At 41.9% G+C, this 11,937-nt stretch overlaps 1 protein-coding gene across 1 annotated transcript in view; it reads left to right on the plus strand.

Annotated features, from left to right (window-relative positions):
- CCDC170 (coiled-coil domain containing 170) overlaps nucleotides 1–10,389 on the plus strand; it is a 66,316-nt gene extending 55,927 nt beyond the window's left edge. The window contains exon 10 of the mRNA XM_081829153.1: nucleotides 36–10,389. Within this exon, the coding sequence (XP_081685279.1) occupies nucleotides 36–236 (201 nt within the window). The 3' untranslated portion in view covers nucleotides 237–10,389. The remainder of the gene's footprint in view (nucleotides 1–35) is intronic.
- The last annotated feature ends 1,548 nt before the right edge of the window (nucleotides 10,390–11,937 follow it).

The raw sequence follows: 11,937 nt of genomic DNA on the forward strand, positions 1-11,937 counted from the left end.
GTTTTCACCCTTTGTGTGTGTGTTTGATATTACAGCTGGTGGACTTCAGGGAGGTGGTTTCCCAGATGCTGGGCTTGAACGTGACCAGTCTTGCACTTCCAGACTATGAAATCATCAAATGTCTTGAAAGACTGATCCATTCACATCAGCATCACTTTGTCACCTGTGCCTGCCTCAAAGATGTGATGCCCAGGGGAGATAGGCAACCACAGAGTCACTTAAAACTCCTTCATTGAATACCATCTCTCTTGGGGGAGGTGGAGCTAAGAGATGGGACACAACTGTCAATTTCACAAATTCCCCAAGCCTTTGACATTGATCAGTGTGTGAATACCATATATTTCGATGACTGTGCGTGTGAATCCATCATTTGCAAAAAAGGATCTCAGAGGTGCCAGCTGTAGGTTAATGTTTGACACTAAGAACACCTGTTATTTTATTTGCTAGCACTTTGGGACCCAGAAGAAGTCCAGTAGATTGCATATCTAGAATGGGCAATGGTGGTAGGAGATTAACATTTATGGGATTCTTTTTTTTATGAGTCAGGGGCTTTACTACCCAATTTAATTCTCATAATGGTCACGTGGAGAAGCTTTAATGTTTTATTTTACAACCTTTCTGGGGCTCAGAGAGGGTGTTACCTACCCAAGATTGTAGTTGGTTAGTGATTGAACGAGCAGCCTTACCACGTTGGCCCTTGATCAAAGGCGGTGCCTTCTCTGCTACTCTACACTCCTCCAGTTTCTCCTGAAATCCTGTGATCCTGGTGAAAATTGCCGCCATAAAGGAGGGCGAACATTCATACATTCAATCAAGTCCAAAAAGTGACTGAGATTCATGAGTGTCACGCATATGATTTCTTTAAAAAGCATTACAACTAATTATTTGGATAAAACATACATAGGTCTGAGGTCCTATGAGAGACCTACTGGTTTTAAATGTTGCTGCCAGATCATATTTGGTGGTAATTTTTCATGTTTGAACAGGGTTGGTCTCAGTCCTTTAAAAGTGAAACCTTTAATGTGAAACCGATTAAGATGAAGAAATCCTGCCCAGGTTTACTCACCAATATATTACATGTACTGACAGCAAGAGTACTTTTTTAGGATCAGGGTTTTATTACAAATTTCCATCACTTCTGCCTTCTTTTTAAATTTCTATTTCACAAGTATTTTTCAGGAAACCATATTCTTAACTTTATTGAGAAAAACTTTTACTTTTTTGGGTGATTATCTTATTTTTGCCATATGAAAATATGTCTGAAAAAAAGCATTGGTGTCTAATTAAAGGAGGGGGGAAAAGAGATTACATTCAAACATTAAGAGAAAAAGTAAATTCTAGAGGAAAGAAAAGGAGTTTGACACTTAGAGGCTGGATGACAGATCACACAGAGGGAGAATGACTAAGGATGTCCCCTGGGGAATGGGTCAGGGTTGCCTGGCTTTCTCCCTCGTGTGCAAGGACAGTATGAAGAAGCATTTGTGACTGATTAAATATACCTGCACAGCCATGACTGAGGACATGAGCTAGGGCTGTAACAGGCAGGAGACTTGGCCTTGTATTTTCCCAGCGGAAGGGCTGTGGTCTCTAGAGATCCCTCCCCCCCACCACACTCCAAAGATGCAATGGCTACTGGTCTGGACCCACACTCACCCAGAGAGGTAGAGGCGACTTTACCAGTTGGGTCTCTAGAGGACTGAATTGCTGAGTGGCTGTGTTTCATCCACGCCATGGAAAGGTGGAGGGTGTTTAGAGATGGAGGGATTGTTTTTATACCTTCCCTCTGTTTTCATTCTCCAAATACAATCTTTAGTGAACTTCACTTATTTTCTCTGTAAATTTCATTTTCGACGCTATTCAGAGATACTTTTAACAGCATCACTTTAAAACCATGAACTGGCATAATAATATGTTTCCATTTCTGATGGAAAGACTACACACGGCATAAAAAAAAGAAGTTCTGTTTATATATATAGTCCATAGACACAGTAACTATTTGTCATTCAGATAAATTCAAATCCCTTAATAAAGCCATTTCTTTCCTTGTTGAAATGCCAGTTGATCGTTGGCTTTCCCTCTGTGGCATTCATTCTAGAATTGGCAACCCAGGCTCACATTTTTGTGTTCGATTTTTGTTCTTCCATAATACCCATGTATATTTTATGTTGTCCAATAAAATGTGTTAGATTGATGAGATTTTCTAAATAGGGCTTTAAAATATTTAACACCAACTCTTCTACCAAATACACTTGAGTGATAATTGCCTTTGAGATTATTATTCTGGTCATTGAGACATTTAAATGTATGCATAAAACATCTCAATTAGGATCAGGGTTTTATTAATTAGGGTTTTCCCCTAATTCTCAGGGAAAAAAAAGAAGCCTGAGCCATCTAAATTTTCAGTTCTACCTTTTAGTCTGTCTTACTGATGAACGTGAGTGATTTAAGGTCAAGGGGTGATGGGCTGAAAAGTGGTTAAACAGTGTCTCCATTATTTATATTGTAATAATACTTAGGACTTAGAAGTGGAGTTTATTCTTCACTGGGAAGCATTTCATGGTTATATAACCTTGAATCGGGGAGGCTCTGCCCGCTCTATGCAGTAACGATCTTATCCACATTATTGCACAACTCCACTTAGCTTCTCATCAGTAAGTGTGGTCTGGATGCTTCTCTCTCCCCTATGCAGCCTCCATACCGTTATGCCTGTGCCTTTGTATAAAAACCATCGCCATTTGAGACTCCTATTAACAGATATATAACTTTCTTCTGGTCTTCATTGCAGTTACCTACTAACATCCTGTCTTTTCTTCCTACTTAAGACTATTGCAGATGGTTCATTGGTGTCTTCTTCACCCTGTTAAGTACTGCCTTCATCTTGGATGACTTTAGTGCCCATAAGGAAAACTCATACAACACCCTATCTTTAGTTTCTTGGCCTTCTTGACCCCCATACATTTACCTCCTTTAGTTTCAGCTACTTAAACCTTAGAATGCAGTTTATAGTAATTCAACTTAGACTACCTTCAGTTGGGGCGCCTGGGTGCCTCAGTTGGTTAAGCATCTGCCTTCGGCACAGGTCATGATTCCAGGGTTTGGGGATTGAGTCCTGCATCAGGCTCCCTGCTCAGTGGGAAGTCTGCTTCTCTCTCTGCTCCTCCCCCACACCCCGTTTGTGCTCTCTCTCTCAAAAATAAATAAAATCTTTAAAAAATTATATTTAGACTAACTTCACCCAAAGAGAATTTGGTGGTGGGGGGGGGGCTCATTTGAAAGATTCAGGTAGACTAGCTTCAGCATGGTTAGATCCAGTGATTTAAAATTGTTATTTGGATTCTTCTCGCTTCTACCCATCTTTCATTTCTCCTTGATTTGCTTGTCTTTGCATGTTGGTCTCACTTTCTCCTTCTGGAGGTGGTTCCTCCATGCTGCTGGAAAGATGGCCAGAAGCAGCTACGTGATCTTTACAACTCATAGCTGAGGAAATGAGAGACTCTGCCTCCAACATTCAGGGAAAGAATGTCAGGAAAGAAGAGTCTGATCATCTCTTCTTGGTCATGTACTCATCCCTCAACCAAGCACTTTAGGCAGGGGATAAACTCATTGGCCTGCATCCCATGCCAACTCCTGTAGCAGAGGCGGGGTGGGATGAAGTTCCAGGGTGATCTGTTCAACCAAAAGCACATGTAATGACAGAAGGAAAACTCCCCAAAGGAAGAGAAGCTGGACAGGCACACAACACACGTCTATGACACATAGTCCAATTTAGAATCTTCTAATCACCTACAACTTCTCCACCTCTGAAATCTTCAAATCTCCATAAACTCTTACCATTGCAGACCTCTATCTCTTTACCCCCACGCAGTTGTTCTTTGAGTCTCCTTGGTTCTCCTATTTTTCTCCCTACTAGCCTTGGCATCTGGGGTCAGCAGAGATCCTCTGGTTCCTTTCTTCAATCATTCTTTTCCCAACACCTTGAACTCCTTGTGCCCTTGCCCCTCTCCCCTCAGATTTCAATTAATCCCAACTAACAATGTTTCTGCTGCTTTTCCTGCCCCACCCGATGAGACTGGGGGAAATCACAGGTGGGCATGCCAAACTCAGGTCTGTTGGTCTCACCTGAGCCCTCTGTACTAACCAGTAATCCTCCACAGTGTTCCGCTTAGAGCTCACTGCCATTTTCTGAAATGACTCTTGCAAATCTTTTTCTCTTCCTCAAGGCTCTTAACCTTTCTCTTTCTTCACTGTCAGCAGATAATCTTGTTTCCTATTTCACCCACGAAATAGAAGCCATTACAGGAAATATCTTCAATATCAGATCCTAAAATAGCCTGCTATGTGTGCACACCCCTCATTGCCTCCTTCCCTCTTCCTGCCTTGGACTCTTTCCTCCCCCCGGCTGCTTGCATCCAAGCAACCTCATCCCATCAGTTGTCCTCTCTTCAACCTCACATTCATATGGCTCCTTTCCCTCTGCATTCAAATGTGTTCATCTTAAATCAGTCCTTCTACTCTGCAACAACTTCTGTGTAGGGCCTCACTTCCCTCTCTTTCTTCACAGTCGAACCACTTGAAAGTGTGGTTTCTATGGCTGTCTTTCTGGTCTTACCTCTTATTCCTGTCATTGTCCACGGCAGCCTGGCTTCGGTCACCACTTACCCAGCTCTTGCATTTTTTGTTAGCAAACCTCTGTTAGTTTTAAAGTGCTTGTTTTGCTTGATCTTTCTGTAACATGTAATACAGTTGACCATTTCCTTCTCAAATCATTCTTTTGCATTAGCTTCCATGATGTGGCATTCAATTCATTTTTTTCCCTCTGCCTCTCTGGGTTCTTGAGTCAGATTATTTTAAGGTTATAAGAAACAGAAGTGAAATAAGCGTTTAATGTAAGGATAAGTGTGGATATGAGCGTGGGTGGGAATCTTGACCTCACCGTCAGAACTCAGTGAGGAACAATCATACATCTCAGAAACCGGAATGTAGTCGATGGTCCAACAACTAGAGCGCCATATACAGGATCCAGTGTGGCTCTCACGGCTGGGAGCTCTTGCTTATCCCATGCATCCTGGTTTCCTTTAATGCCATGAAAACTCAACTTCCCTCTGTCTCTGCTTCTACTGCTTCAGCTGGTATCTCAGATGCCTGGCCTTCAGAACTGCGTGACAAAACATTTATGTTGTGTAAACCATGCGGTTTGTGGAACTTCGTTAACACAGCCCTGGGAGCCTAGGCCTCATCTTACAAGATTGCTTAGGTTTAAATAACATAGAGCATTTAGAAGATATCCTGGCATGTGGGGAATACTTGGCGCATGTTAGCAAATAATATTGCTATTGTAAATATCGATAACTAGTTTCACCTATTCTTGGGGCTTTAATTATCATCTATGCAATGATGATGCCAACCATTATCTCTCTAGATCAGGTTCCTGTCCTGATCTTCTCCCAGAACAATTATCTCTCTAGATCAGATTCCTGTCCTTCTCTTCTCATCTATAGGATGGTGTGGAGAGGACCCCTGTAGGAATTGAGCAAAAGAGACTTGGGTTCAAATATAAGCTCTGCTGAGTGACTTGGCCCAGGTGATTTACCACTTTGAAAACCAATGTGCTTCAGGACAAGAATAGGAATAACAAGACTAGTTTCCTCATAGAAGAATCCTTATATAAGGATTCAATGAGTCGATGTATATAAGGTGCGTAGCTCAGAACATGGACGTCACAAGTGCTCAGTGAATGTTGTTATATCCTACAGGTATCTCACACTCAACGTAGGCAACATTGAATTTGTAATTTTTGCCTCCATCCTCTTCTTGCCAATAACCTACTTTTCTCCTGGGCTTCCTGCCTCAGCCAATGGCCTGGCATCTGCTCAAGTGTCTGAGGCTGGGTTTAGGGAGGGAACTCTGACTTGTCCCTCTCCCTCTTCCCACAGCTGGTGTCTGCTCTACCTCCTGTATTCTCCCTCATCTATCTACTCTTTCTTCCACATGAACACTAGTAGTTTATACCTCATTATCTCTCACTCACTCAGACTTCCCTGGGTTCTGAGCAGATGCTGTGATTCACTACCCAGGCCCCCCTCTAGGACCGAAGCACTCCTTTTCAGCTGCCCAGAGCTGTTGGCTCTTGACAACCCATAGCTGAGTTCCTGGCAAGGACTTGCCCTTGGCTGAAGGGAGCTACCTCATCCTGGGTCACAGACTTTACCCTGAGGCAGTTTGTATCTAGTGACTGGTCAATGTGGGGGTACAAAGACCTGACCTTCTTTCTTTAATTCAGAACCACTCTGAAGGGTCATGTCAGAATCAGAACTATGCCCCCCACCCACTTTACCCCCCCCCCCTCCCCACAAATCAGCCAAGGCCTCTGTGGCAACTTCATCACACTTCAACTGCTTCCTCTGCCCGGTCTTGTTTTCTTACTTTCTTACAGGTTTTGTTCTAAGTGTGCAATTCAACAAACCCCTGCCTCCAAATTCCCATCTCAGGGTCTTTCCAGGACCCTTTTTTTAGGGTCTTAGGTCTGTCCGACCTTAGACAGATTCATTCATTCTCCTTGCAGCTAGTCATGAAAGTATGAAGCCATTTGGTGTTTTTCCATCATGTGGTTTTATCAATGAACAAGTGTTTATTGATCGCTTGGTGATATAGGACCCACAAAAACCAGAACAACAATGAAAAAACCCCCCAAATATCTATGACTTAAACGATTTGGCTTTTTCTTTCTTTTCAGAATTCTCTGTCGAGATACATAACTAGGTTCCAGTATAGTGTTGAGTACCGAAAGAAGATTTTATTCTATTTTTCCATTTCCTGTTAGTTTTAGCACTGTAGAGTACTGAAGAGACACTACTCCAAGTAGCTTAACCAAGAAAGGATTTATTATAGGGTATTAAGTGGCTTGCAGAATCATGTGAGGGCTGAAGAATAGACTTGAGGTTGAGTTTTCCATAGCGATTCCCAAAGGCACACCATAGAATGAAACGACCAAGATTGCTGCTGCTACTTCTGTAGTCAGAAAGCCAGAGGATCCAGAATCTCATTGATACTACCAAGATCTGGAAGCTACCACTTTTACTGTGCCTCCCCTCCTGCTGCTAACTCTCTTTCCTGCTGCCATCTGGGCTAGTAGGAAATGGATGCCTTGTGCCTTGCCTCCCAGAATCCAAACATCTTGTGACTGTATGCTGGGTCTTCTGCCAATGATGCCACAGAAAGCCACAAGTGTCCATCACATTGCTTGCCAACAGAAATAGCTGTGGAGGGCGCCTGGGTGGCTCAGTTGGTTAAGCGACTGCCTTCGGCTCAGGTCATGATCCTGTAGTCCCTGGATCGAGTCCCGCATCAGGCTCCCTGCTCAGCAGGGAGTCTGCTTCTCCCTCTGACCCTCCCCCCCTCATGCTCTCTCTATCTCATTCTCTCTCTCAAATAAATAAATAAAATCTTTAAAAAAAAAAAAAAAGAAATAGCTGTGGAGTAGAGGTGTGACCACTGTCATCTTCCAGATCTCACACTCGGGCATCTAACTGTCAAAACCCAAATTGCACCTGGAATCTTTTCTGGAGGGATTCTGGGAAACATAGTATTCAGCTTCTCCATGTCAGAGGTATGCCAGAACAATGTTTTTCAAACTACTTGATAAACTCTAAAATTCAACTCACCCATACACACAGTCACATTCACGTCTACCTGAGATAAAAGATTCACAAGACAATGGGATGCCCTGATAGATTCTATTCTAGTCTTTGCTGTGTAATTCAGTGCTACTCTAGGCTATGCCACTTCATTAAGAAATGTCAATCTTGACCCAAGTTGATTTCATGATGGGCTAGTGGATGGCAACTAGCAGTTTGGAAAAAAAATACTGGACCACAAGAAGGGAGGAGTGGATATTGAGTGCCAATCAACAATATCCACTATGCTATACTGTTCCCTCTCCTGCCCCTAAGTTAACAAAAAGGATTGAAGGCTGCTCATAGAGGGACTTAGTGATATGACATAGTGTGCAGTGGACTGAGAATCAGGAGAATGGGTTCCAGTCCTTCCAGCAGCTGTCTCTCCTTCTGTAAATGAGAGCATTGCAATAGCTCTGTGTGCTAATGACCCACCGGACCCATACCTGGAAAAAATGAGGGAAAGGGTGATTGGTATCTTGGGATTTTTTTGGTAGAAGATGGATGAAACTCACAAGGTCATCTTGGCAGCAAATGCACTTGTGCATCAACTGTTGTACTCCTAAAAAATATTAGTTGGCTTTAATTAAGTTCCTGGTTATGCACATAGGCGTAAAATCTCATGACTCATTTAAAAAGCATGATGGTGTTCATTGAATGTGAACCGTATGATTAGTTCACCTGCCCCACGTTTGGAAGGAGGCTGTTAATTTTGCTGTTACGGTTTGCAAAGAATTTAATCTCTTAATGTAGAGCTTTTAGGTAAAAGCTTATATTTGCCAATGACTAAGGCTTTCATAAGGACTTTTTTTCTAATATGCTGTAGGTTTGAAGGTAATTGGTGTTAAGAAAGAAAAGCCTATTGAGAAGGCAGAACAAAATAAACATTTAATGAATGCCTATTCTGTGCCAACTGGTGTACCAAGCATTTTCATCTACAATGACTCATGTAATCCTCACATTAATTCTTAAAGGAGGAATTATGGTTCTCATTTTTACAGATAATGGGGCTCACTCTTGGTCATTAAACTAGCAAGTGCAAGAATGTGGAGCTTGTACTTAGTTCTGGCAGACTGAGCTCTTGCTTTTCTTTCCTGTACCAGGATGTCTCTATTGCTTTCATATTTGTTCCAGGTGTGTGAAAGTGAAAAAAAAAATACTCAAAACAGACTTTATTGAGAAGACTGAAATTTTCCTGTTTTAGACAAAGAGACATTTGATTGGATACTTAAGTTTCCCATTTTATTTAAAAATTTCCTAAACCACCCTTCAGTCTTTAGGGGACCTTGATTTCCGTAAGCAACAGGGAATTGTGGAGATTATTTGTGGGCATTATTCTGGTTTTATATCTTCCGTGGCTTCCTTTTGCTTGTGGTGGTGTTGAAAGGGACCGGAAGAGTTTGTGCGTGATGTAAAATACTACCCTAGGCACCTCCATTTTGGTGCAATGGAGGTCAAACATGGGGAACTCTAGTTGTGCACGGTTGGAGCAATGTGAGGAATGCTAACCTTGTAAAATGCATGAAAAAAGAATATCTACAAATGTTTATGTGTCTTTAAACAAGAGACTTTTAACTCAATATTTGTTTTTGAATTTTTCTTCTTTTAGCAAGAATACATAAAATTAAGTAAAATGTTAGATTTAAAAGAATGCATTTCAATGTGATTCCTCACCCATGTGATTTGATTTTATTATCCTCAGAACAGAGGTTAAGCTGACATACAAACGGACAGGATATATAATAAATGACTTTGTGAAACATGGTTCACATACTTTGGAGAATCACGTTGCCTTTTTTTTTTTTTCCTGGCCAAGTCAAGTAGCTTCTTTAAAACTTTTCTTCTTATTATTTCTTACGAATAAGCTAACATAGAGTCTACATGGTTCTGCTGATTGTCCTTAGAAGGTCCTCCACAGAGATGATAAAGCCCCTGGGATGCTTTTCTCAAAGTATATGACTGGCAAGGAAAAGGCAGCTTCCAGAGAAGGTCTGGAAAGCACTTAATCTTAATAACAATAGTTACCATTTATTTATGTACTAGAGGCTGCAGTTGAGCTCCCTGTAAGCTTTATCTAATTTAATCTTCCCCTAAACTCTCTGAGGCAGACACTGTTATTAGCCTCTTTTTAAAGCTGAAGAAACAGTCTAAGGGAGGTTAAGTAACTGGTGTCAGATCATTCTCTGGGTGGTCTAACCAGTGGTTTTCCTCCTCGGCTATTCTGCCTCCTCCACAGAGGAGCCTGTTGCCAGGCTCTGAAAGGGGGGCAGGTGGCTGGCCAGGTTGTGTTCTATCTTAAATGAGAGGAAATGGTATCTGGGCCTGTGTATTAGCCAGAAATCTAGGCGAATTGGACAAGCAGAAAAGAAGTCTGCTCAGCAGAGAGCTTTGTTGACAGGAGGCCATTCTGACTCAGTAGCTTGGGACTTAGGATGATTGACTTCAATTTAATGTTGAAGGTGCATTTTGAAAGACATGCCACTGTCACTACAGTGGGGACCTCTATACCATCTGTTTAGAAGTATGATAATATGGGGGTAAAGAGTATGAACTTTGGAGTTGTACTCACTGGACTCTCACCCTGAACCCTACCTTTTACTGCTTGTTTCCATTTCTGGGCATTGGTTCTGTTGTCCATGAGATGAGGATTTGTAATGGTACCAATCTTGTTCAGTTGGTATGAGGGTAAAGTGGAATAATAAATGTGAAATGTTTAGTCCAGTGCCTGGTGTGTCATAACTGTCCATTTACATATTAGTTGTTATTGATATTAAGCCCTTATATGTCCAATCATTATGTTTTCATATTTAATGCCTTTGTTCCCAAACCAAATCCGTTCAGTCAGATAATTATTTTTTCCTCCCTCTGCGTAGACCGATACATGGATGGCCACCAATGAATCACACCTCCCAGTATTGATGCCCTTGTATAGTCCTTGGGCTTGGCCACGTGACTTGCTTAGGATAATGGGACATCAGCAGGGGTGGTGTAAACAAAAGTTTGATGAGCACTTATACACTGGGGCTTGCCCTCTTGAAACTCAGATGCCATGCAAGAAAGACCAGATCTGGCCGGTCTTTTGGAGAGAGATACTAAGATCACATGGAGGGTGAAGCAAAGCCATCCCAGTGTTCTGGTTGGGTCCAACCCTGAGCCAATCTTTTGGCTGAATGCAACTACCTGGTGGACTCCAGTAATGAACAGAAGGAGTTCCCAGACAACCCACAAAATCATGAGAAATAACATCGGTATTGTCTCAAGCCACTGATTTTTGGGGAGTGGTTCGTTATGCAGCAATAGATGATTGAAGCATCCTCTGTGATGCATGCGTAACACTGTGAAACATGGCTGTTTACCAAACCTGTAGTAATAAAAATACAGCACGAATACTATCATCCCGATGGCAGATGCATGGCTATGGAGAAAGGAGGAGTTTTCAAAGAACTTAAAGTAGCACATCTGCATCCTGGGCCCATGTCCTGTTGCCAAGAAATCTATCAGAAGGTACCTGGGGAGTTGCCAGGACTCCTGCTTGATGGGAAAGCCATCACTGTGGCCGTGAAAAAAACCCACAGGCACTCCAACTGCCTGGCCACAATAATTGCAACTCATATTTCCATTGGCCAACAAAACCAGTGCTTACAACAGAAATAAATGTTTTATTTGGAAAATATCAGTGCCAATTGCACCCTAATGGTATTTTTCCAAAACAATGTGGTTAGTAAGAAGAGTAGAGTAAGGACTCAGTCATTTCCAGAGAGCTCTAAGAAGTTGACTAAATAATATTGGATGTTCTTAGATTCGAAGCGATGAGAGCTTGTTTGTACTGTGGCTCCTGAAGAGATGTGACATGCGACTTAATCTTGCTACATGGGCCGACTCAGGTACATGCACTGAACCGTACTGGTCTCAATGACTCAGATTCCCTTTCTGGAACTGCTCTTATTCATTGTATTTAGCTGAAATGAACTGAGTGGTTTAGACAGTGGAAAGGATTATAAATCCTTAGGGGAAAAATACATTTCATCCTTGACTAGGATAGAATAAATTAAAAAAAATAAATTTTGAATAAGCAGTTTTTTAAAAAATAGACTTTACTTTTTGGAGGAGTTTTAGGTTCATAGCAAAACTGAGTGGGAGTTATAGAGATTTCTCACATACTCTCTCCTCCCCTCTCCTCCCCCCACTTGCCCAGCCTCCCTGACTACCAAAATCTCCCTCCAGAGTGGTACATTTGTTATAATCAATGAACCAACATTGGCAC

The sequence above is a fragment of the Leptonychotes weddellii genome, chromosome 8, assembly GCF_054177405.1.
Source record: "Leptonychotes weddellii isolate Sample4059 chromosome 8, ASM5417740v2, whole genome shotgun sequence".
NCBI lineage: Eukaryota > Metazoa > Chordata > Mammalia > Carnivora > Phocidae > Leptonychotes > Leptonychotes weddellii.